The sequence below is a fragment of the Mastigoproctus giganteus genome, chromosome 12, assembly GCF_048544385.1.
Source record: "Mastigoproctus giganteus isolate SK-2022 chromosome 12, ASM4854438v1, whole genome shotgun sequence".
Lineage (NCBI taxonomy): Eukaryota > Metazoa > Arthropoda > Arachnida > Uropygi > Thelyphonidae > Mastigoproctus > Mastigoproctus giganteus.
The window spans coordinates 97340887-97367537 of NC_143586.1; the positions used below are offsets into that span (position 1 = coordinate 97340887).

Here is a 26651-nt window from a genome sequence, read left to right on the forward strand (position 1 = left end):
CCCTAAGTGTAGTACCATACAGTTGGTACGTTTCTCTGGGGTTACTTCTACCCATATGCAGTATTTTGCATTTGTCAATGTTAAGCTTCAGTTGTCACTTCTCAGCCCATCTGCCCAAATTTTCTAAATCCTGTTGCAGTAGCACACTGCCATTACTCTCATTAACAACCCTGCAAACCTTTGCATCATCCACAAACTTTAACACTAAGCCTGAGATACCTTCATCAATATCATTGATAGATATACAAAACAACAGTGGGCTTAACACCGAACCCTGTGGATCTCCACTAATAACATTAGTCCACAAAAAGCAGTGTTCATTAATTGCCACTCTGTTTTCTCGCACTCAACCACCCTTTTATCCATTGTAGCAACTTACCCTTAATACCATACTGCTCGAATTTGTACAGTTGTCTTCCATGCGTAACAGTGTCAAAAGCGTTCCTGAAATCCAAGTATATGATATCAACATTAATTTATATCATATTTTTATTACATAATAAAATCATTTGTATCAACAGAAGTTGATACAAATTGAAAATATGGTCACACGACATCAGTATATCTGTATGATCACCAGAGACGGAATGAGGCAATCCTACGCCTGGAGCAAAAGTAATATAAGTACATTCCCATTACATGCGGGTAGTTAATCTTTATGAATTTATAAAAATTACTATTGCAACAATCTATGGTTTGCTTATATTTATTAATAAAATAATTTAAATAATACAATAAATATAACAAAAATAAAAATATCACAGAAAAAGTAACTTACAAATATTCGTTTATATCTACAGACACTTTATTACTATATTAACTACAAAGAAATAAAAACATCAGAGATATCACATATGGTTTATGTTTATATATTTAGAATGAAATCATAGAAACAAAATATTGCAAAATATAATATACAGTGGTTGACAGAAAAACTGCATCACTTGTGAATTTTGCAAATAATGTGTTTTGTGCTGCATTGTGGGTTGCAGAAATGCTTGAAATGTATTTGTTAGATGGGATATATATCTTTGAATGAAATCCAATGAAAGGACTCCATCTGATATACCTAATTGCCATATCTTCCCATAGGGTATAATGCATAATTAATGAAAATATGAGAAATCATGCAAATGGCAATCATGGCAACTAAACATACGTTTTATTGCATTTTCTATACAAACTGAAATGACAAGTTAACGTTATAATGTTATGTACTGTAAATCAGCAAAATAAGTCCTCAATATTTTGTTGTTCCTCCTCGAGCTGAAATTACAGCCTTGCAACGATCTGGCATAGAGTAAATCGACTTCTGGATATATGGTTGCCCAATTTTGTGGTACCACACCCTTACAATGCTCTCCTGCAGCTGAATCTTACCTGTTGGCTTTTTCTGAGCAATTTTAGACGACATTATGTACCAGAAATTTTCAATAGGTTTCAAATTTGCACTGTTGCTTGGCCGGCCAACACTGTAATGCTAGCATTTCTGAGGTATGACTGCACCTTAAGAAATAAAATCAAGGGAAAACATTGGTATAAGTATGTTTTAAGCCTTGTGAGACAAGAAGACAAACTCATCATTAAATCTAAATAGTATAAAACGTACCAATTTTGCTGTGTGGCAAGGTGCTGAGTCCTGTTGAAAAATGCAGTTTTGGATGTCTGTGTGGTGATCCCTAATTCCGGGTTTCAGGCACTCCTCCAAGATAACAGTGTAGGTTTCTGCATTCACTGTTCCATTAATAAACTTAATTCGCCCCACCCCTTTGCTTGTTATGCATCCCCAGACCCGGTGGGGAACTTTACAGTCGGTGTTATGCAGTCAGGATGGTATGCCTCTGATTTTTGTCTTCTGACATATCGCCTCCCATCCGAGCCTTGCAGGTTGAATTTCAATTCGCCAGAAAAGATAACGGTGTCCCATTGCTCTTTTGTCCATGAAACATACATTATAGCCAAGCAAGTTGCTTCTTCCTAATTTGTTGGGTCAACAAAGGCTTCTTCTTGGGCCTATAGGCATGCAGACCACATTCCGAAAGCATCTTTGGATAGTTAATGCACTTGTTTCAACACCAGAGGCCATCTTAAAGTTCAGTTTTAATTTCAATACAAAATTGTTGTTTGTTTTGAAAAAAAAAAATTTGTTTTCAATACAAAATTGTTTTGACCGAAAAGTGTCATTCTTTTTTCTTTCTTCTTCTTTCATCTGGAAATGTAGCTAGGATATCCATTTTTTTCTTTTGTGGTAGCAGCATATCCGAAATTTCTTGAAGATTTTTTATCAATCCACTTATTAATTGGGAGGAGTTACATATGCAAAGCTTTTTAGCTTGCAATGCTTTATTTACGCAGTCAATATTATGAAGAATTTTATTCCATATAGCCAATCTGCATAAAAATGGTTAGACTATTTGTAAATGCAGGCTTTAAGCAATACTGATAGTTTCCACATTGGCAGACCTATTGTCAATATTAATTTAGTTAGTTATCAATACTGATAGTTAGTTGTCAATACTGATAGTTAGTTATCAATACTGATAGTTTCCACATTGGCAGACCTATTGTCAATATTAATTTAGACTTCATGAACTTTGTTATTTGTAAAGACAAAGATTTTATAGCTCGTTCTTTGGACAACCTTGTGTCTGTATGTCCTTTAAGTGATACTTCAAAGTATTCATTAAAATTTTCCAGACTAGTGGAACCAGAAAAAAAAGTAAATATTTTTTGATCAGTGCCAAAAAGACTTATCATTCCAGATGTTATTGACTCTGCATGTACACCAGCTAAATGAAGATTGCCAAACATGGTACAAACGTTGAAAATGCATTTTTTTAAAAAAATTATTGCCTGTACGCTATTATATTTTCCAGCCATGTTGGCCCCCTGTTATCGTATCCTTCTCCCCTTACATTTTTAAGTTAAGTCCATCCTTTTCTAATTTGGTAAGAATTTCTTTTGCCAATCCAATGACAGTCTTTTTTTTACTTTGTATAAAATCAATGAAAATCTCTTCTGTTGATATTTTTCTCAATAATTTGCACATATCTAATTATTTGGCACATTTTTTCATGATGTGATAAATTGGGTGTGCAATCAGTTAACAAGTACTACTCAATTAAGTACTGTACTTAGATTTTTTATTTTTGAAATAATACTGGCCTGAATTTCATTTCCAATTAAAGAGTTGGCAAAATAATTCTTATTTTTTGTTATGCTGATTTTAGTGTACATTGCTCCTGTTTTAGTGGTTTTTAGTAATTTTAAACATCGTTTTAGCACTTTTAATTTTATATTTTATCGCATTTTATTCTTGTTATATACCATCTTATTTTGTTTTAATTTTATTTTAATATACAATTTATACAGTCAGTATGTATATATTTTTGTTTAATAAAGGCATTTTATTGATTTAAGTCAATGTTTTAGTAGCATCATAGATGAATCAGTTTTCTTTATTTTAGTTATAGTTTATAAAATATTTCTCTAATTTTATTAATGAAAGTGGTGCATTTTATAGCGTAGAACCCATTTTGACATTGAAACTGTTCTCTGGTAACAACTTGTTTCTCCTCTAATTTAAGATTTGAATTGTTTTCTTTCCAAAAAAGGGAAGATACACTTATGCGCAACATAAAAGGAGTCCATAGTCTCAGAATCTTATGACACACCTCAAAATATAGTTATAACTTGGACAATTTGTCTGCAGTAAATAAGAGTTCAAATTTAGAACCAAGAATATGAAGACACATAATCGTCGTAACAATTTGAAATGACGAGTGCAGTTCCAAAGTTTCATTAGCCTTGATCATTGTGTCCTTAACGAAGTTAATTTTAGATGAAGCATGATAGGAGACAGTCCTAATAAATCCTGTTGTGTGGTGCTTACCACTTACACAGACATTTTTCTGTGTTTTTATATGAAATATCAACCATCTGCTTTTTTCTTAGCTTAAAAACTGATTATCATCATTAACAATTTGAAATGAAGAGTGCAGTTCCAAAGTTAGCATTAGCATTAGCATTAGTAGAGGCATATGATGCAAGAAAGCAAGCTTATTCAGCATCAGCCAAAAAAAAAAAAAAAAAACCCACTCCCATTTCACCCCTCCGTTCGTTCGAAATACCTGTCCAGTTGAGCCTTAAATTTGTTTAGGCTATCAACTTAAACAAGTGATGGAAGTCGCACAATGACCAAGGCTAAGTTTCATTAGCCTTGGTCATTGTGCCCTTAACGAAGTTAATTTTAGATGAAGCATGATAGGAGACAGTCCTAATAAATCCTGTTGTGTGGTGCTTACCACTTACACAGACATTTTGTCTGTGTTTTTATATGAAACATCAACCATCTGCATTTTTCTTAGCTTGAAAACTGATTATCATCATTAATAGAATCTTAACATCTCCAAGGACTAGAATACATTGCTTTTGCATTAGGACCATATTTTGTCCATTCCTGCTCTAATAAATGTCAGACATTAGTACTGTAATTTTGCTTGTTGATGATATTTATTCTCCGAGGACTAGAATACATTGCTTTTGCTGGCTTTCCTTGTCCATTCCTGATCTAATAAATGTCAGACACTAGTACTGTAATTTTGCTTGTTGACGATATTTATTTGTAAGAAAGTAAGGTGCATTTTGAAAATTACCAATGCAAATGTTAATGTCACAATAATGAGCATCTGGCTATTCTTGACAATTCGGTGTCTTACTAATAAATAACAATATGTAACTGCCCTTTGAGAAGTGCCAGATATTTGCTGTGCAAATATTATGTCATGTAATAGTTGTAACATGGTTGTATGTTGGGTTAAAGGAAGTCTGTTTCTTAAATTGAGAGAGAGAGAGAGAGAGAGAGAGAGAGAGAGAGAGAGAGAGAGAGAGAGAGAGAGAGAGCACACAAACCAGTGATGCATGTTTTTATTCTAGTGTTGTTTCCCCCTTTGATTGTATTCAGAAGACTTATTTTCTTTTAAACAGTTTTAGTATCAGTTTATGAAACAGCTTCTGTAATTAGCATAGTTTAATAAGCAAACATGCAGCACGTTGATGTGATAATAAATTATTTGTGGTAAATTATTTTTTTATTTATTTAAAAATGAGGATACTCTGCTTTTGATTTTAATTGTTATAATAACATTAAAATAAAATAAAAAATTGAACATAACTTAATTTTCCTTGTTTATTGATAACATTCATTCCTGTTTGTAAGATTCCAATGTTGCTTTTAAGATATTATTTGCTGATGGAGATTTTTTTTAAAATGTGTATTTCAGATATTTTAATGGTGCTCCTGCTGACGAGAGAGATTGCGGCTGTGATGTAAGTACCGTATAATGTTTTTGCTTTTGAACTAAATAGTTGGCAAGAATATTTTCAGGATATTGGCTAGTTTTGGAAATAGTTACTTGAATTTATGCCGTGAATCACTAAATTCTTAAATTTAATATGTAAGGTCGCTACTTAAACATTTCACTTAAAAACTGAATTTTTAAGAAAATCATTTTTAAAAAAAGGGTTTCACTTTACAAATTTTCCTCATAGACTCTATATTGCACTGTGGGCTGAAGAGTTTACAACCTTGGTTATAATCATTTTATTGCAGCAGATAAACCAGCACAAGAATACAGGCTCAATCTTCCAATATGTGCCAGCATCCATGCATGTTACCCCAGGATCAAAGCCAGCCTATTCTAGAGACTGCATTATCAAAACACTACTCTGATTTTGATGTTTTTACAGTAAAACACTTCAAACACTCTGTTCTTGCGTAGTTGCCTTTTTTGTGTGTCCAATTATTTGGTTAAACAACAGAAGATAAGAAGAAATTAAATTATCTTTACTAATTTTTATAATCTACATACATCTAGATAGTTATTTAATAATTATAACTAGCAAAGAAATTAGTAGAAGCAGGAAGCCTTTTTCAAAGTATGTGTCTGCAGAAAGAGAAAATGCAGAAAAATTTAATATAAAACTTTTGAATGTACGAGGTACATTCAAAAGGTTCCCGGAATTTTATTATAAAAGTATGTACCATATAATATTATATATTTTTATTAAATTATATATTAAAAAATGTCCGAAGGGTTTGACACCCTTCTGACCTTTGCGCAGGTGCACTGCACTTTGACTGATTTCAGATCTTTGCATAATATAAGCTGTCTGAGGGGTTGCTGAGGATACGTTGATACTTGTATCCGATGTGGACAGGTTCAGATGGCCTGGTGTTGGTCTGTAGGAGGTGGTGTGGTATGTGGCATTATATACGTACAGGATCTGTCAGTCTCGTAGGTATTATTGTCCATATTTTCTTATGGGCTGGCATAGTGTTGAGTATTACCAAGTGGCGGTGCAGCTTAAGTTCTGCCTTGCTGGGAGTTATCTGCTGAGGGCTGTGCATGGTGAGTTCTGTGAGTTGTTGTTGGAGGATATCGGGTTGTCCTTGTCACCCGATGAACTTAACGTCTTGCAGCACGATTCCTTCAGCCTGGCTGCCTTGGAGAGTTTCTTCCAGCTGGATGGGGATAGGCCCGAAAGTCCGGAGCAGATGGCATTGTCACAGCTAGTGCAGAGGATGATGTCACCAGTCAAATGCAGCATTGAGCACACAGGTGCTTCCATATCCAGGTGGGCAGGAGCAGCAGTGCATAGCACATGCTTCTTGATTAAACCGGGGTTCGAGCCCGTGCCCACCAAATACGGAGGATGCGGAAAGGTCAGGGAATGACTACTGCATATCCCCGGAGCAATATGGCCTTAGTTGCTAATGCTCCTAAAAACCAAATAACAACAACATTGAGCACGCTTCTGTGTCAAGGCATCTCCGTAGCCAGGTGGGAAGGAGCAACAGTGCGTAGCACACGCTTCTTGATTAGACCGGGGTTCGAGCCCGTCACCACCAAATACGGAGGATGCGGAAAGGTCAAGGGAATGACGACCGCATATTCCCGGAGCAATATGGCCTTAGTTGCTAATGCTCCTAAAAACCAAACAAACAAACAAACTTCTGTGTCGAGTTTAGAGGTTTCTGTTTCTACTCATGGTTGAGTTGAGTTGCAGTGGAGATATTCAATAGACAGTTGTTTGTGTAGTCTGTGAGTTGGCTTTAAACTAGGGGTTGCAAACTTTTTGCGTAGTCAAATAGTATGGCGAGCAGAATCAGCGGGGGCTTGAGCGATAGCAACGGGTGTACTTTTCAGTTTAATGCTGTGATTGGATTGTAAGCTTTTCAGCACTTGTGCTGAAAAGCTTACAATCTGTAAGTGGACAAAAGCAGACATTACAATGTTGTGTAGCATTTTTTTTTTGTATTATCATGTATTATCATTAGCCATATGGTGCAAGGAAGCCTGAGGCTTTTGCTGCACCATTTAAAAAAAAAAAAAAAAAATATATATATATATATATATATATATATATATATATATATATATTTATATATATTCGGAGGTACCCTGAGAGAGAACTAGAAGGGAATCACCAAGAAAGAGAAGAATGATGATATCCAGCTCAGGTCCCTGGATGTGCCAAACCCATACTCACCAGATGTGAGCCCCAGAAGTTATACTACAGTATTCAAAAGCACTTGTAATGTGACATTTACATGCAAGTATGTAATACTGTACATGTAAATGTCGCAGAAACAAAATCTTCAATTGCCACCAAAATACTGGCACCGGAAAAAAATCAATGACAATGTTTGATTCGCCACGCAAAATACGCATATGAACATACATGTTTTAGTTACATTGTGCAATTTTAGCAGGTTAGATTCAGAAAAACTTTCATTAGCGAAGTACTAGGAAAACGAAAATATCTACCCTGCACGGAATATAGCCTTACTTCCCTCCCAAATATATGTTTGCTGTATGTTTATGTATAAAAGCGCTTCTTATTGTATCATAATACTGTATAAAACAAAATAATCCTGTCCTGCTGGGTAAGAAACCTAGACACCATCCATGTTTAAAATGTAAATTCGAAATGTTTACATTCTGTTCACGACAACTCATTTTGAAGCTTACGATTGTTTGTTGTATTGTGAGTTATAGTAAATTAAATAATGTTTAGAAGAAAAGAAACACCATTTGAATTCGAAGTGGCGGGGGGGGGGATGTAATATTCTTCTTTATAAGCTAGGCTGGTTCAAGAGACCAAGTGCGAAAATGTAATGTAGAAAATGACAGCATGGAGTTTTCCTTGCCTGGATCGACTATTCCCCCCCCCCTAGATTTGGGGCTCATTTCATTCCGAGGAACTGTACTTGCCGTACTCCCCTTCCCTCCATTCCCTGAAGGACCAGCCACGGTTATAAGGAGAGATGTAACTGCGATTTTTGCAGAAATTCCTTACAGGCGGAGACCTTTTCAACCTACGTTCTTGCACGTTTCTAGACAGGATCAGTGACCGAATAATGCTTTAAGCAGCTATTCGTTAACTATTTTCGAATCGTTTTGTGCTGTACAGTATATGGTAAAACAGAACATCCTGAGCACTTTGAAACAGAAATGCTCTTTTTTTTTTTTTATTAAGTAGGAGCCAGAAACTAAACCTCTGGTGACTATAGCTTTTTTGTGGTCTGCGAGTTGGCTTTAAACTAGGGGTTGCAAACTTTTTGCGTAGTCAAATAGTATGGCGAGCAGAATCAGCGGGGGGCTTGAGCGATAGCAACGGGTGCACTTTTCAGTTTAATGCTGTGATTGGATTGTAAGCTTTTCAGCACTTGTGTCTATAGCTAGTGGACAAAAGCAGACATTACAATGTTCTGTAGCATTTCTTACTCATTTTGCAATGATATGAATATGGAAAATAGAAAATAAAAATTACCTGATTCAGGTAGTAGGATGAAAGCTTCTTCAGTGGATCAATTGCTCGATAAGGATATAGGTGATGTGTACTCATCCATAAGTTGAACTCAAAACCGCTGTAATTAGCATTAAATTGCGGAGCACAAAACAGCTGACCGACTCGTGGCAAAAAAATCCATTGGTAATACCACTCTGTGTGGTTTTTGATGTTTGTAAACTAATAGCTGTTTTTAACTCAGTTTTTTATGCTGATTTCAGAAATATTATTCTTTTTTTATATCACATATCTTTTTTTCACAAATCACTGAAGTTGATGTAATGAGAGTTGTATTATTGAATGTAAGTTAGGAGTAAATGCTGGGAATTTGGAAACTAAATATTTGCATGTCAACAACACTACCTTCAGTTTTGTTTCTTGACCCTTGAGAAATCCATGCAGCAGTGTTTATTAGTGTGAACTTATTTTATTTTTGAGGTTATTGTGTCAGACTTCTGCTGAAAAGTGAGTATAATGTCTTCACGCAAGTGTTTGAACAATCCAAACGTATTTTGTTATGTTTGTGGATGTAGTTCTCAAGCAAAGACAGGATATTACAGGATTTGTAAAAAATGTGTATTGTGCTTATTTTGGGGTGAAACTAGGTGACCAAGGTAAACAATGGGCTGCACATAGTTTGCCGAACCTACGTTGAATCATTGAGAGTGTGAAAAAATGTTAAAAAGAAGTTAATGTAGAGGGATACGATGCAGAGAGCAAGAAGGGCATTGTATATCCTAATATTCCTTCTGTCATTAGACCATACTTGGAGATAACCTCCTGATTCCATGTACTCCAGTTATATTGGAGAATGTGTCAGCAGAGAATGCTGAAAGTGAAGCTTCTGAAGATGAAACTGAAGTGTAAATGCCTGGAGATGTTGAGTCCAGCCCTCAACTGTTTTCACAACATGAACCACAATGATCTGGTAAGAGATTTAATTTTACCAAAGGAATCTGCAGAACTCCTTGACTCTAGACTTATGTCAAAAAATCTTCTAGCACATGGGACATTTTTCTCATGGTACAGAGTTCTCTACTTTTCTGAGGACAATTCTATGGTTTTTTTTGCACGGGCTCGAACTACTTAGGAATTAGTTACAATCCTGGGTCAATAAAAAGTCTCCAGTGGAGACTTTTTATTGACCCATCAAAAAAAGAGTCAAAGGTATGTTGTTCCACAATGGAAATAAATATGGGTCAATTCCAGTAGCTCACGCTTTGCAATCGAAGGAAACATATGAGAATTTGAAAAGGTTGTTGACAAATATTAAGGATGAAGAACATGGTTGGTTGATATGTGCTGACTTTAAAGTGATAGGCAAGTTAATTGGACAGCAATTTGGCTACACAAAAATGCCTTGCTTTTTGTGTGATTGGAATAGTCAGGCAAAGAGTAAGCACTGGGATATTAATGGTGTGGCTAAAGAGGGACAGTTTGTTGCTGGTTCAACAAACATAGTTCATAAACACTGGTAGACCCCAGAACTGTCCTCCTTCCTCCATTGCATATAAAACTGGGTTTGATACCAAATTGATACCTTTGTACCAAATTCTCATCAATCACCCAAGAGAGGCTAAGACAAGGTATTTTTTCCAGACCTCAAATTCACAAACTGATTAGAGACCAAGATTTTGAGGGAACTATGAATAAAAGAAGAACAGGCATGGATTAGCTTCAGGTCTGTTGTTGAAAACTTCTTAGGGAACAACGATCTGGACTACAAGAATATAGGTGGAAATATATTGGCAAATTTCAGGAAGCTAGACTGCAACATGTGTGTCAAGGTATATTTGTTACACTCTTACCTGAACTACTTCCCAAAAAATCTAAGAAGTGTTAGTGAAGAGCAGGGTGAGAAGTTTAACGAGGATATTAAAGACATGGAGATGAGGTATACCAGGGAAGGTGGAATGTGACTCAACATAATGGCTGACTATTGCTGGATGCTGAAAAGGGGCTGTAAAGTAGAAAGATCTGCAAGAAAATCAAAGACACAAAAATTTGACCCATTATAGATCAGTTTTTAAAATGAGAGGTGAGTGCTTAGTGGTTTTGTTGTTAAAAATGTTTTTACCTGCATTATTTGGAAAAAAGCTTTGTTACCTAGAAATTGTCACGAAACCAGATGCGCATGCGTTGTACTTGTTGCTGCAGTGACGCAACAAGTTGCAGTGGCAAAACAAGTACAATTGAGCAGTGACGTGCTACGTTATACCGTTATATCAACATAATGATTAATACGTGAGTGACTGTGCCAAAATTTACAGCCCATCATTCGAAGGAATATCGTGAAAGAAAGAAAGAGAAGTTGGACAGAAATGTGAATCCAGATGAAATTCAACAAGAGTGTTTTGTTATATCTGGGAGTTCTCAAACTGCACCCAACAAAACTCTAGCTGAAATAATGAAAGAATATAATGAACAGAAGAAAGGAAATTAAAAATTCAAACTATTCTGAATCATAATGAAATTCAATCACCGAGTTGAATTCTACTATGCCTGATACTTATCAGGAATCTAAAATTCCAGCAAAATGAATGAAGGAATATCATCCATGAAAAAAAGCGAAATTAGAAATGGTTAATAATGACATTCCTGATTACATCCCTGTAGCGTCTACACGAGCTGACGGTGAGTTTTAAAAACTAGTGTACAAAAACTCATTTGGATTTAGTTGTAATGTTTGTGATCATTTATGGTTTCAATTAGATTTTAAACCATTTCCAACAACTTCATATGAATTACTTTAAAATGAATTTCATTTACAAGAAGTGAGTACTTTCACGACATGTAATATATGTCATACTTCATTAAAAGAGGAACTGATACCAACTATGGCCACGTCAAATGGATTTATATATCCAATATATCCTACTAATTTGCCTCCACCAGATGTAACTGATCGTTTGATCTCACCACGATTACCCTTTATGCAAATTTGTCATTTATGTTATGAAAATGGACAATATGGGATCATTGGACAAGTAATAAATGTACCAGTTAACTTAAATATGATGGTCCATCAGCTACCTAGAGAATTAGATGATGGTTATGCCATTAATGTATATATAAAATGTAAACTCATACATAAATCATCATATCTACAAGGATGTGTGCAGAAGAAAATAGTGAAAATATGGTTACGGTATTTGATAAATTCACCTTTGTATAAATTCTACGGCATAAAAGTGAGTGACGATTTCTTGGGGACAAATGATGATAGTGAACAGGAACGTTCAGATGAAATTGTGGAACCTGTCAACAGTGATGATGAACTACTGTTAATTCAACAACAAACGTTATTATGGTCTGAAGATAAATATTTATGTATAGCACCGGGTCTGAAATCATCTCCAACAAGTTTCATATTTGATATACATGCAGAAGAACTTTCTTTTCTAGCTATATATTTGGGACATGCACGAAAATTTAAAAATGGATTGAAAATTATTCCCTTTATGATGGCATCAAGTGAAATTCGTAGATCTGATCATCGTGTAGTAACTCCCCAACATTTGTTATATATGGCAATGAAAATTATGCGAATGTGTACCACAGAAAATTTGCAAATTGCATTTAAATCAGTAGGAACAGCTAACGTTACTCATTTTATATTGGAATCGAAATAATTTATAAACAAGTCATTAGAGATTGCTCCAGAATTATGGCATTCACTACAATTTCATGAATTAGTACAAGTTATTCGACAGTCTGATAGTACATTTTCTAAAATTATTACAAAAATAGCAATGGAGAAGCGTTATTACCAGATGAACTTAAAATTATAGAATCGAGATTTGTTTACCAAAAAGATGCTACTAATTTATGTCCGAAAGGGATTCGAAATAAAAATCATAAAATGTCAATGACCGAAACTTCAGGACTTCCATACATTGTCATTATTGAAAGGAAAACCGTACATGATTACTACAAATATAGATGTGGTTGATGGATTGGCAAACGGTGCAATCAGTACTTTAGTATATTTCGAATTTGAGGACGACGAAACAGTTAAATGAGTATGGATGAAATTTCTTGAGTCAAAAATAGGACATAACCTTCAATCTCATTATCAACAATATGTGAAAGATAAACATTTATCTAGTCAATCCGTACCTATTATAAAACAATCAACTATGATTCCATTCACGAACAATAGGAAATTAACATGCAGACGTGCACAATTTCCTTTAGTATGTGCTTGTGCTTTGACTATATAAAAATCTCAAGGAGGGACCTTCAACAAGTCCCCATGATGATTTCGCATTTCACCATGGTAAAGCTACTAGTAATATAGAATTTGGTGCTGAACTAAATCACTTGAAAAATAATAAGCTACCATCTCTACAGGATGAACTGCAAGATTTCATACAAAGTGGTATATCTATATCGTCAATGAACATACAAAGTTTACAGGCCCATGTTCGAGATATCGAAACAGACACAATCTTGCAGCAATCCAAAATATCGATATTAAGTGTAACGTGGTTGGATAATGATGAACATATATTACTTAAACCATTCCAATATATGACTCAATTTAAAAGGTCGGATGTTTGTATTGGTGGTGTTGCGATATATCAACGTGAAGGTTCAACTATCATCAGTACACCGTTTATATCTTTGCACAACAATAATAGTAGCAATGCGACGGTGGTATCAGTTGAAATTGGAGACATTTGTGGATCTTTGTGCAAATTCAATAGTAAATCTATTTTCATCGTTGCCACATACATCACTCCAGGGATGTCGTTAGATATAATTCAAAAATTCATAAACAGAATTTTATGCCATATTCCATTGAAGTTAGATATAATTCAAAAATTCATAAACAGAATTTTATGCCATATTCCATTGAAGTTAGATATAATTCAAAAATTCACATTCAGAATTTGATGCCATATTCCATTGAAGGTGCAAAATTATTGGAAGAACCACTGGATCGTATACCTATAGTTCTCGCTGGTGATTTCAATTTAGAATTAAATTCTGAGGCTGGAAAGAAGTTTTGTAAATTTATGAAAGATGTCTTCAATTTAGATATTAAGTCAAATAATTTAGTAAATACTACATGTAATGAAACAACGATCGATGGAGTATTCACTCAGGAATTAAAACCATTTGAGTGTCAAAATTATATATCTTATTTCAGTTACTGTAGACCAATAATTTTAGTGTTATTATAATATATTTTATAGTGGCGCTAGTGGCACCAGCTGTATGCTAGCTAAATTAGTGCACTATTAAAATTAGTTAATAAAGAAGGTTTTAGGAAGTGTTGCTCAAAAAGAAGTTATATTTTAGATAAAGTAAGTGTTGTGAGTGATAGGCTAAGATCTGGGACCTAAAGGTGGTTTAATTTTCTGACTCTGAACTTTTTTTAAAATGGCTATCATTACTATTCTTGGATATAGGAAAACAGGAAATTTCAAGGTCATTAAATTTTTAAGGAACTATAATCAGTCACTGGGAATTATTAGCGGAATAGTTGTGCTACCTGATAGCTTTGCGGTAGAAGTTTTCAGGATACCAAATTGTATGTAAAAATACTCATGTGTTGCTGAGTTATTTATTACTGTTATTTTCAAGGTCACAGTCAATCTACCGAGTCAGCAATTTTCATGAGATAAAAGAACTACAGCAGTGCCACCTGCTTGTTCAGTGGGATTAGAAATTCAGCATAAATTGCGTAAAATTATTAAATTGCAACATCACCATTGTATAAGAGCTACCACTTCTATATAGCTGTGTAAGGCTTGGCAGATCGGCAGCTTAAATCCCTAGCCCGGATAAATGGTGAGGGTTGACGTCAGGAAGGGCATCCGGTCGTAAAAACTATGCCAAAACGGTGATTGATGGAAAGTATATGTGTACCGACCCCACGTGAATGTGGAAAGAAGGCGAGGACAAAGAAGAAGAAGAAGATAATATATTTTATATGAATTATTTCATTATACACTAGTACAATGAAAAATTCCATTCATTGCACTGAAATAATTTTTCCAATGAAAATAATGCAGCAATACCTTTTTTTATTTATTTTACTGTACCAGTTTCATAATGAATTCCTGCAGTAAAGATGTTTTTAATGGCTGCCGCTGTGACATTATCAGTTTCAGAGTAGAGCGGCAGCAACTCATTATGTACTTGGTACATAATTTTTTATCAGATTACCCTTTTAAATAATGTTTTAAACATGTATTTAAATATAAAAGAATGGCAAAAGTAGCATTCTCTTATAATTTCAGTGCCCAGATTCTGCCAAAATTAATAAAAATTTATGAAAAATAAAATTTTATTGTGATTTTTAAAAAACCTGATGTGATGGAAACAAATTGGAAGTCATTTTTGAAAGCAGCATTAGAAAATGATTCAGAAATAACATTTTCTGAGAAAACATCAATGAACTTTTTGCAAAATTCAGAGTAGTGTAATCTGCACGTGCTATCAGAAATAAAAATGAATTAGTATTAATATTAGCCACAGTGCAAGGAAGGCACTGGCTTTTGCTGCACTGTTGAAAAAAAAAAAAAAAAATAGATAAGAAAATGCAACCTATGTGCTTTCTTCCTCATGTAGGTGTTTACTTTTGAATTTCTTTAAACTGTCAGCCTCAACTAACTCCAAAAGCAACTTCTCTGCACTTTTGTCTGTTTAAAAACTTGATTGATTATTCTGAGTGCTTTGTTATAATGTTGAATTTTGTTACTAATATTACTTTCTTTTTCGTAAGTCAGGCTGTAGCCAAGATATTTAAAACAATTTACTTGAGAAAAGGCCTTTGGTTTCTGGCTGCATAACTATTAGGAATATATTGATACCTCCGAAAACTCTAAAACCGATTTATTAAACTAAGATACAATAAACAAAAACAGGAGCTTTCTGTGCGAGGTGCCCTTTAACAACTACCGCAGTCAGGGCATGTAATTCGGTATACAGAACAGCTGCGTAAGGAGGGATCGGTGTTTTCACCCTAGAAATAATCGATTGTAATTTCCTAGCAGGAAGGTGTAAACACTTTATATGGTTGCATAGGATTCTGGCAAGGTGTTCCAATATGTCCAGGTAGTAGGGAATGTAGGCAGTTGAGATAAATTCATTGTTTCGGGGTGGATTAGGACCTAATCCACTCTGAATTACATGCCTTGACTGCTGTAGTTGTTATGTAGGCAAAACCGCTAGAAGGCTAAAAGATCACGTCTCAGAACCATGAAAGGGTCTGCTGACTCTGAACACTCTGCTTGCCGAGCACTATTGGTCTGAACAACACGACTTCAATCCCTGACATGATGTTAAGATCGTTGACCACTCACGTAACTACCACCAATGCTCGTGGCTTGAGGCACTACACATGCAAAATATAGTAGTGTCTTCAACCGTAATAAGGGAGTATGATGCACACAATTATGGAGACAATTGTTTTATAGTGCAATGAATGCTGGCATATGTCTTGCGTTTGTGCCTTACATTCCCAACACCAGATGTCTGATTCTGCCCAGTGACTCATTCATTGTTCTATTCCATATAATGTTCATCCACTTCATGTATGCACCTTACTTTGGCTAATGCGTGATAACGCCCAGTCTTATATTGTTATTCTATATATAACATATTTGTACCGTTGTCCAGCAGAAGAAGGGGCACCTTGCCCCGAAAGCTCCTGTTATTGTTTATTGTATCTTAGTTTAATAAATCGGCTTCAGTGTTTTTGGAGGTATCAGTGTATTCCTAATAACAATTTACTTGCTCAAGAATTGTATTACCAACACAAATTTTGTTTGGGTGGGATCCTTTCCTTGAAAAGCCCACGAATTTTGTTTTTGTAGTCAATGTTTCTATATTTCTTATACACAAGGAACAGTTAGAACTGAAGATCTAGCTGTTCGATTTGAACAACTAGCACATTGATTCTATTTGATCCATATTTCTTTCTTATAATCAGTGAATGCTATGTTTGTTCTGTTAAACTCCTTGTGTTTTTTGAATAATAATTTCAGAGTAAAAAATCCATGTGCACAAGATCTACCTATCCTAAATCCATTTTGTTCTTCTTCAATTTTATCACTATAGTACGGAGTTTTCAACTGGGGTGCCGCAACAACGTTCCAGGGGTGCTACATAATTTCGGTTTAAGTTACTTAAAACATTATTTTTTTAAAATTTATATATTTATTTCATTATGAAAAGGTGTACGGTATCTATTTAATTTTGTGGTGATCTATAATTGATGTTTATTTAGTACAATAAAGAATAAAATTATTATATAAGTACAGGTTGACCATCACTAATCCGGCCACCGGTAATTCGGACATAATTTCCGCGAACGTAATTTCAAATGGGTTGGTACACCAACCTGCTGCTACTGTTTTGGTGGCATTGGTTGTAGCATCAGCTGTTGGCACGAACTCGTAAGCACTGGCAGGCCATTCCCACTTGTTTTTCTACATTTATTATTGTAACTGACTCACATTTAGCCCCAGCCATGGTTCCAATGCATAAAGGAAGTGCCTCTCGTGGTGTAAAGCGCAAACACTGTACATTGTCTATAACAGATGAAGTTGAACTTCTGAAAAAACTCGACAGTGGTGTGTCTGTGAGAAGTTTAACTGCTTAATTGTAAATTCCAGCAATTTCTCTCAGTTCCTCTTATCTTAGTAATTTTCTTTTATCCATTCCTTTTTAGATTTTTTTTTTTTTTTTTTTTACAACACGCTTATACAAACTTGCAGAAAAACGCAACACAGTATGATGGATAATACAGCGCGCTAATGAACTTGTTTTCACAAAATCTCTAATACTGACAAACTTATTGTGACGTTTGAGAGTTTATTTTATCGTAATTAGTTTTATTGCAGCGCTCACCACGCGTGCAATAAACTAATCACAAACAACCTTCATATGTATGCTGTAATAGCGTCATGTATGTGGTTGACACGGCTTCTCAAGAAATAAAGTAACCAACATAATGTGGCCACGTTGGCCACATAATATGCGACATAAAAAAAGACTTTTTAAAAATATATTTTAAGCGAAAAACGACAACACCGACATTACAGTATTTATTTTAGAATTACTAATCAAATTATTTCCTAAATATTTTTTGGCCCCTGGGGAAATTTTTTCTTAAACTAATGTATGTGCTAAAATAACCACTGGTTATTTTAGCAAACTCGTTAATCCGGCACCCCACAGGTCCTAACGCTGCCGGATTAGTGATGGTCAACCTGTAGTGTATATATATATAATTTGTATTACTAATTGTAATTTTGTTTATAGTTATATTATTGTAATAACTATCATATAACATATTTATTTAATATTAGATTGAGTAGGGGTGCCACAAAATAAAATAAATTACTTAGGGGTGCCGTTATTAAAAAAAAGGTCGAAAACCACTGCTATAGTATTTCTATTTTTTTTTTTCTTTTTTTTTTTTTCAAATATTTTATAGGTACTATTAAGGAGACTTATTCCTCTGTAATTTTCAGTCTTTGTTATTGCCTTTTTTATACATTGGAATGACTATGGCTTTCTGTACCAAGATTCTAGTTGGGCTTCACCATTTTAAAGTATTGTCAGCATATTTGAGCAACTCTATGTTGATACTATCTTCTCCTGGAGATTTTTTGTTCTTAAAACTTGTTAATACTTCATTTAATTCTTGTATGTAAATTTCTTCTTATAAGTTATTTTTTGATTTTGGTGTTTCTGATTTTTTCTTGTGTGTCCAAAGATTCTGTCCAATTTTATCATTGTAGTGCTCCTCTGGTTTTTTTTTTGCAAATATTTTATACACTATTAAAGTCACTTATGCTATTAAAGAGACAGGCTAAGTATTGCAACCATTTAAATTTATCTAGCACATTCTTATTTATGTTTTTTCTTGTTTTCTGATTAAGTTATTTAAAATTTTTCTAGTAATCGGGTTTAGTTTTGTTAGGTCTCTTTCTAAGTTTGAGACAAAGTTATTCCAGCTTTCTCTATTCCTTTTCCTGACTTCTCTTTTGACTATGGCTTTTTTCCTGTTATATTCACTTTTATCATTTTGTTGATAATTATTTCTTAAAAGTGCTTTGCTTATATTCTGTAATTTTTGAAATTCCTTTATCTTTTTGTCATAAATTCTGCAGTGCCATATTTGCTTATTGCCTAACTTTCAGATGCTGCCTGTTTTAATATTTTGCAAATGTGTGTCCATTCTTCTTCAGCTGATTCACTAGTTTGTATATCTTCTGTCAGTTTTTAACTCTGTTGGAAAAGCCATCTGATACTAAGGTCATGCAAAAGGCTCACTTTGAAACACTCTTCATTCTTTGTTTCTATTTCTTTTTTCTTTGTTTTCAATCATCGTGGTGGGAATCTAATTGGTGAAACTAGTAAAAAGTGGTCAGTTTCCAATTCGAAGCTTCCGAATACTCTGGTGTCCAAAACAAATTTTGTTACTTTGTTGTTTATCGATATATATAATCTTTTGTTGATCTGCTGCCTTGTGCTAACCAGGTGTATTTGTGGCACTCCTTGTATAAGAAGAAAGTATTCATAGTTAATAGGGAGTACAATGTGTACAGGAAAGGAGAGACAGGGCAGGAAGGGAGGAGAGGTTATGCTGTTAGTTAAGAAATACATAAAATCTAAGGAAGTGCATCCAATTGATATTGGTGGATAATGCAATGCTGAGTCTGTTTGGTGTGACATAAGCACTGGGAAAGGAAAAATGAGAATAGGTGTGTGTTATAGGCTTAATGAATCTGATGAGTATAATGAGCAATTGTACAGAGAAATAGTGGGTCAGTAAATCAGTGTCTTATAATTGGAGGACTTTAATTTCCCAGAGATTGACTGGAATTTGCAGTTGGTCACTCACGCACTAGTAAGGCTTTTGTGGATTTATTGGATGATTGTTTTCTACAGCAGCATTTTCGGGAAGCAACTAGAGGGAGTAATACTCTTGATCTGATTATCAGTAATGATTCTTCATACATTAAGAATCTGCAGATAAAGGAATCACTAGATGGCAGTGATCACAGTGCACTGAAGTGGGATTTACACAAAGAGGTAACTACCATCAAGAGTGAAGGGAAGGGTTTTTGCTTTTGTAAAGGTGACTACGGTGGTCTGAGACAGTATTTACATTTTTTACGGTGGGACCAACTGATGATGTTACCAACAGCAAATTCAAAATGGGAAATATTCAAAGAATTAATCTTGGAAGCTACTAGGCTTTTCATACCAACAAAGACATATTGTTCAAGATTTAGGCCTAAATGGATGTTAGATGAACTAATTAGACATGTGACAGAGAAGAAAAATGCGTGGGATACATATAAAATAACAGGCGACACAGAAGCCTATGGCAGATATAAGCTAGCCTGTAATCAAGTCACAAAGGAGATTAAGCAGGCGAAGGCAGATTACAAGAAATCTTTGGCAAAGGATGCAAAGAAAAACAGCAAAGAGTTCTTTACTTATGTAAACTCTAGAAAGAAGGGAAGGAATTAGATTAGTTCGCTTGATATTGATGATTCAACTGTTGATGATCCTGCTCAGGTAGCTAACAAACTAAATGAATATTTTGCATCTACATTCACACATGAGGGAGGGAATGCCAGAGGTGTATTAAACTCTGGCAGTAAGCTAGATAATCTTGTAATAACTGAGTGTAAAGTGGTGGAGAAACTGTTGAAGATAAACATAAGAAAGGCACCTGGGGTGGATGGAATCTATCCAGTTATATTAAAGGAGGCAGCAAAGGAAGTAAGCAAACCATTAGCCATAATTATGAGAGCTTCCCTGGACTCTGGGGAGGTACCCATGGACTGGAGATGTGCAAATGTGACCTCAATCCACAAAGGAGGATCAAAAGGAGACAGGTAATTATAAACCTGTTAGTTTAACTTCTGTTCCAGGGAAATTAATGGAGGCACTGGTTAAAGAAGCATTGCAGGATCATCTAGACAAGACTTCAGTTATAGCTCGGACACAGCATGGGTTTGTTAAGGGGAAGTCTTGTCTGACCAATTTGGATGGATACTGTTTTGTAGTCACAAAGGAACTGGATGCAAAGAATAACTTTGATATCATATATTTGGATCTTAGAAAGGCCTTTGATACTGTTGCACATGGAAGACTGCTGCACAAATTGGAGCAGTGTGTTATTGGAGGCAAATTGCTGTTATGGATAAAGGGATGGTTGAGTCGGAGAAGACAGAGTGGTAATGAATGGACACTGCTCTTCATGGACTAATGTTATTAGTGGAGTCCCTTAGGGTTCAGCGTTGGGTCCATTGTTGTTTTCTGTATTTATAAATGACATTGATGATGGTATATCAGGCTTAATGTTTAAGTTTGCACACGATATGAAGGTTGGCAGGGTTGTTAAGGACACTAATGACAGTACGCTGCATTTATTGTCATTAACAAAGTTTAGGAAGTAGCGGGTGTTTTAGAAAAATTGAGCAGATGTGCTGACAGCTGGCAAATGAAGTTTAACATTGAAAAATATAAAGTACTACATATGGGAAGCAGTAATCCCAGAGTAAAGTATCAGTTCTATAGTACTACACTGCTATAGGTTATTATCCCCTTGTATATGGCAATGGTCAGGCCACACCTAGAGTGCTGTATACAGGTCTGGAGGCCTCATTTTAAGAAGGATGTAGAGCTGTTGGAACAAGTACAGAGAAGGGCAACAAGATTAGTGAATGGAACAAAGGATCATCTAGACACGACTTCAGTTATAGCTCAGAGACAGCATGGGTTTGAGGGGAAGTCTTGTCTGACTAATTTGATTGGATACTATGACGTAGTCACAAAGGAACTGGATGCAAAGAATAACTTTGATATAATATATTTGGATCCTAGAAAAGCCTTAGATACTGTTGCACATGGAAGACTGCTGCACAAAGTGGAGCAGTGTGGCATTGGAGGCAAATTGAGTCAGGCCACACCTTGAGTACTGTGTACAGGTCTGGAGGCCTCATTTTAAGGAGGATGTAGAGCTGTTGGAACGAGTACAGAGAAGGGCAACAAGATTAGTGAATGGAACAAAGGGGTTGCTCTTACGAAGAAAGGCATAAGTTTTGCAAATTACAGTGTCTGGTGACTAGGCACCTGCGAGGTGATCTGATTGTGGTGTATAAAGCCTTGAATGGTTTGAGCATGCTCAATGCGGATGGGATTCTTCCTCTTGCTCAGAATAATCGCCTGAGAAGACAAATTCAAATTGAGGAAAGATGGTTGTAGGATAGATGTGCGGAAGTTTGCTTTTATCCAGCGGGTAGTTGATTGGTGGAACAGACTTCCATCTTTTGTTGTGGAAGTTGATAGCCTAAATAAATTTAAGGCCGAGCTGGACATGTATTTGGAATGAACGGAGGGGTGAAATCTGAGAGTTTTTTTTTTTTTGGCTGATGCTGCATAAACTTGCTTTCTTGCAGCTTATGCCTCTACTAATGCTAATATGTTATTATAGGTTGCAAAATCAATCAGTCTTATCCCATTTCTGTTCTTTGCTTGCCATATATGCTTATAATTGAATTGATTTTACTTTTGCTGATTCTAACATTTAGGTCTCCCCTTACCACAAGGTAATTTGATTTGTTTACTTTGGTCATTACTTCTTGTAAAGAAGAGTAGTAACTATCGCTACTTTCTTCTTCACCTTCCACCAGTTTGTATACCCCAATCACAGTCATGTATCCTCTATGTAATTAAATTTCAATTCCAGTCCATTTAATCTTTCCAGTAAATGGATTGGATGAGATCCTCATCAGCAAGCCTCACCTCTGGAGTGATGGTAAATATTAAAAATTTCACATGCACAAAAAAAACTGCAGAAAAATTTGTAACACTGTATGGTTGATACCATATTCCACCTCTAGTTCCTAAACTTTAGATGCACTGAGAAAACATAATAAAAATAAATAGCACGTGAGTCCCCTGTATGCATGAAAGTTGTTTTATGGGAAAACATCTTTGATGAAAATCAGAACCGTTTTAAAATATAACAGCTACAACTAAAGTCATGAACGATGTAACGTTTTATGCCCATGCCTGCTACTTACTCTACCCAATCAACGGGTAATTTACTGAGTCATTTAGGAAGTAGCGGGCGTGGGCATAATCCCATGCCCGCTACTTCCTAAATGATGTCTCACATACTTCCTAAACGTTGTCCTGCATTTTTGTTACCAATCGGTTTTACTTCAAGCTGAAATATTTTGTGTGAATGATGTAACGTTTTATGCTCATACTCGCTACTTACTCTACTGAATCAACATTAGTGACTGAATTAGCATCATTAGCTTAATTTAGGAAGTGACGTAATCTGCATCATTTCTGTCTTGCATTTTTGTTACCAGTCGGTTTTACTTCAGTCTGAAATAGTGATATAATGTTTTATGCTCACGCCCACTACTTACTCTACTGAATCAGCATTAGTTACTGCATTAATGCCATTTAGGAAGTGACGTAATTTGTGTAATTTCTGTTTCCCATTTTTATGACAAATTGGTTTTACTTCAGTCCGAAATTTAGTGGATGCTGCCAAAAATGTTTTCACATCAAAATGTACCTTCTTGATTGTCCAACTTTCTTAGGAAGCACAGAAAGCAGCTAGTAACTTTAAAAGATATAAAGAATGGAATTCTATAAAATGTTCCTAGAAAGGCAACTAAAAAGGATTTACTATATAGTTTATTAGTCACATCCAGTCTGTTCATTTTGAAATTGGGACATATGTAAGAAAATTGCCATAAACACAATTTGCGGATACTGTAAACAGAGGAGTGGAGGAAGAAAACAGTGAATTAACAGGAAGAAATTGAAGAAAATGAGGATGATGAATAGGGTGAGGTATGTTGCTTAAATGCTGTAATAGAGTGAGGTATATTATTTAAAAACTATAATGATTAATCCTGGACAAAAATCATTGACGTGTAGATCACTTTGGGTCTTAAGATACTGTGGGGTTGTCCTCCCCTCTATAAAATTTAAACATCACAGACAATTACTGATAATTGTCACTTTGACATTTTGCTTAGGGACTTTGCTACAATTACATTGAGAGGGTTAGACTGATTGACATTTTAATAAAACCAATTATTGCAAATAATATGACATTATATTATATTAATTTATTATTTTTTAAAATGATATGCAGAAAAAAATAAGCTTTTTTTTATTGTATTTGCCAGACTATACAGAAAAGTCCTGAAAATTTCATAAATATGCAACTAAAAGATTAGTAACAAATCAGGCTAATGTAATGAGCAGGGTTCCTCACAATTTAATATTAGGGGCTTTTTTTTTCTCTCTCTAATTTTCCTCAGTGATATTGATGCAGGGAAAGAAAGCCATAAAATTTGCTAAAGATTTAACATTAGGCAGAATATTAAATAATGAGAAGCAGGTTATGCTACTTCAAAATGGCTTTAGATTGGTTTCATATGTGGTCTGAAGGATAACAACTAAAGTTTAATCCTGCAATAAATGTAAAGTTTTGCCTTTAGGTAAAAGAAATGTGAGGGTGACTTGCAGAAATGTGAGGTGACTTGCAGTGTTGGAATTAAAGGTAGTTCAGAATTAGAAAGATTTAGGGATTATGTTACAAGCAGTCATGAAGTTTCCTCACTGTGTAAGTAGGCAGCCAGGAAGGCTCAGGGTGTACTATCTAACTAACTCTCTCTAATCACACTCTACACCTGCAATCATAAGTTTTCTAAACTATTTTTAAGGATAGCTTCCCTGCAACTGTTTTTACTGTACTACAATAAAGAAAATGTATTTGTTTTTATTATCTTTGCTGTTTTGCCCATATGGATATCCACAGTTTAAATGGGAAATTAACCTTTTAGTGAGGCCATTATTTTGAAAGTAGTTTAATACCAGTGCAATGCATTGTGAAGGCAATGTATGGTCTTCTGTGAGCCAAGAAAAAAATCATTTTTTTTTGCACATGGTTTATGGATGGCCTAGGAGTCCATAAACCCCTACAGGTTAAGGTTACTACTACCCAAATGTGCAACCTTACATTTGCCTGCATTATACTTTAACAGCCATTTCTCAGACCAGCTAAATAATGTTAATCTTGTCAGACTAGCATACCATGACTACTATAGCAGAAAGAAAAACATCAAGTGGCTCAAAGTCACTCATTGGCCTCTTCCATAGCATTAGTACTGAGTGGGAAGCCACCTGGGTTCAAGGAGCCTTGAACCCAGATGGCTCTTGGTGAAGGTGGTTCAAGGAGCCTTGAACTCAGAATTTTAGACAGGATGCAAAAGGATGCATTTGCCCAGCATGTAGTTAGTCTAGATGCATCTCCTTTAGGAAGTTTGAATAACTACTTTATCCCAAAGAGAATTGAATGCATTATTGTATTCTCTTAAGTCATATTTAAAAAATTTATTTTGAGTAAATATTAATAGGAACAAATGCTAATAAATTGCACGAATTTTTGTTTTTATGAAAATCCCCAAACACGAAAGATATAGTACTGTGCCAGGTTGAGAAGGTTTGCTTTAGACTTGAATTTCTGTAGATGGTAATTTTGAGAACATAGGTATGAAGGGAGGTTGTTCCAGAAAACTTAAGTTGAAAGGATAAATGATGAGGAAGAAGAAAAGTTGGTTCTGTGAGATTGTAGTTGGACAATACAGCCACTCCCCGATTAAGGTAAGTGTTGCTTTCTGCGGAATGCTACGTAAGTTGGAATTTCCCTAAATAAGCATTTAGGGAAATTCTGTACTCCCAACTGTGTGCACTGAATTTGATAGAAGCAAAAAAGAAACGTTCGACGAACATGTAAATAGAATTATTCAATTTTTTTATCTCATGCACAGGAAATATTACAGAAGTGTAAAAAATTTCAAAATTATGAAATTACAAAAAGAGAGAGGAGACAGGCACAACGTCAGCAAGTTTTACCTTTTGAGCATCGTTGCCAGAATTAACTCTTCAGCTGATAAGCACGCCACTGCAAAAGTTGAGGGTTGTGGCGGTTTAGAAGGGGTTTTTTCCAACACACAAAATTTCTCTGCAGCTGCAGAATGGCACTGGTCACTTCTGCATTCTTTAATGTTTTGGAAACCAGCGCAATGCTTTAACCTATTAAACCACCATTGCTTGCCACGAACTTGGCTTGGGGTTTGCCATACTTATCATTATCTGCATAAATACTTCTTGCTTGAATGGCCTTTAGATTCAAGGGGCATTTGCTTTCGAATCTGATTTTCCATCCATATTATTAATAGCTTTTCCATCTTCATTATAGCACCTGAACGCTGGTTTATGATCACTGTTCTGGTGGACTGGTCCGATGTGAAATACGTTCATACTTTAATATGTTGGGCAACTCAGTTGCCCAAATTATTTGCTGTATCATTCCTTTCACGTCAAAGGTGGTACTTGTGCATATGTCCATTCCGATATTCCCTGTCAGAGACTTGGTAATTTGGAATCTCCTCTTTTCAATCTTCTCTGGCTTAAAATCTCTCTACCTCGTTGTGTAAAATTCATCTGTTGTCTCTAACGTTCTCCCAACTCCACTAATCACTTGGAGCTCTTTGACTTCCTCTCTTTGCAACTTGACTTTCTCCAGTCCAACTTTCCTAACAGTGAGGTAATTTTCCTTGGTGATTTTGATGTTCACAACTCCAGCTGGCTTCCGTTTTCTGGTCACACCGACCCAGCTGGTCGAGATGCTGAGGCATTTGCAATTACTAATGACCTTGCACAGATTGTTCATTTACCTACAAGAATACCGGACAATCTTAACCATGCAGCCAACACACTTG

General features: G+C 35.3%; 1 protein-coding gene across 2 annotated transcripts in view; it reads left to right on the plus strand.

The window, feature by feature from the left end:
* The window catches only part of LOC150077291 (mediator of RNA polymerase II transcription subunit 25-like), a 763048-nt gene that overhangs the window by 51851 nt on the left and 684546 nt on the right, over positions 1-26651 (plus strand). For both annotated transcript variants that reach the window (XM_090386696.1, XM_090386697.1), the window contains exon 3: positions 5283-5328. In XM_090386696.1, the coding sequence (XP_090242822.1) occupies positions 5283-5328 (46 nt within the window). The remainder of the gene's footprint in view (positions 1-5282; positions 5329-26651) is intronic.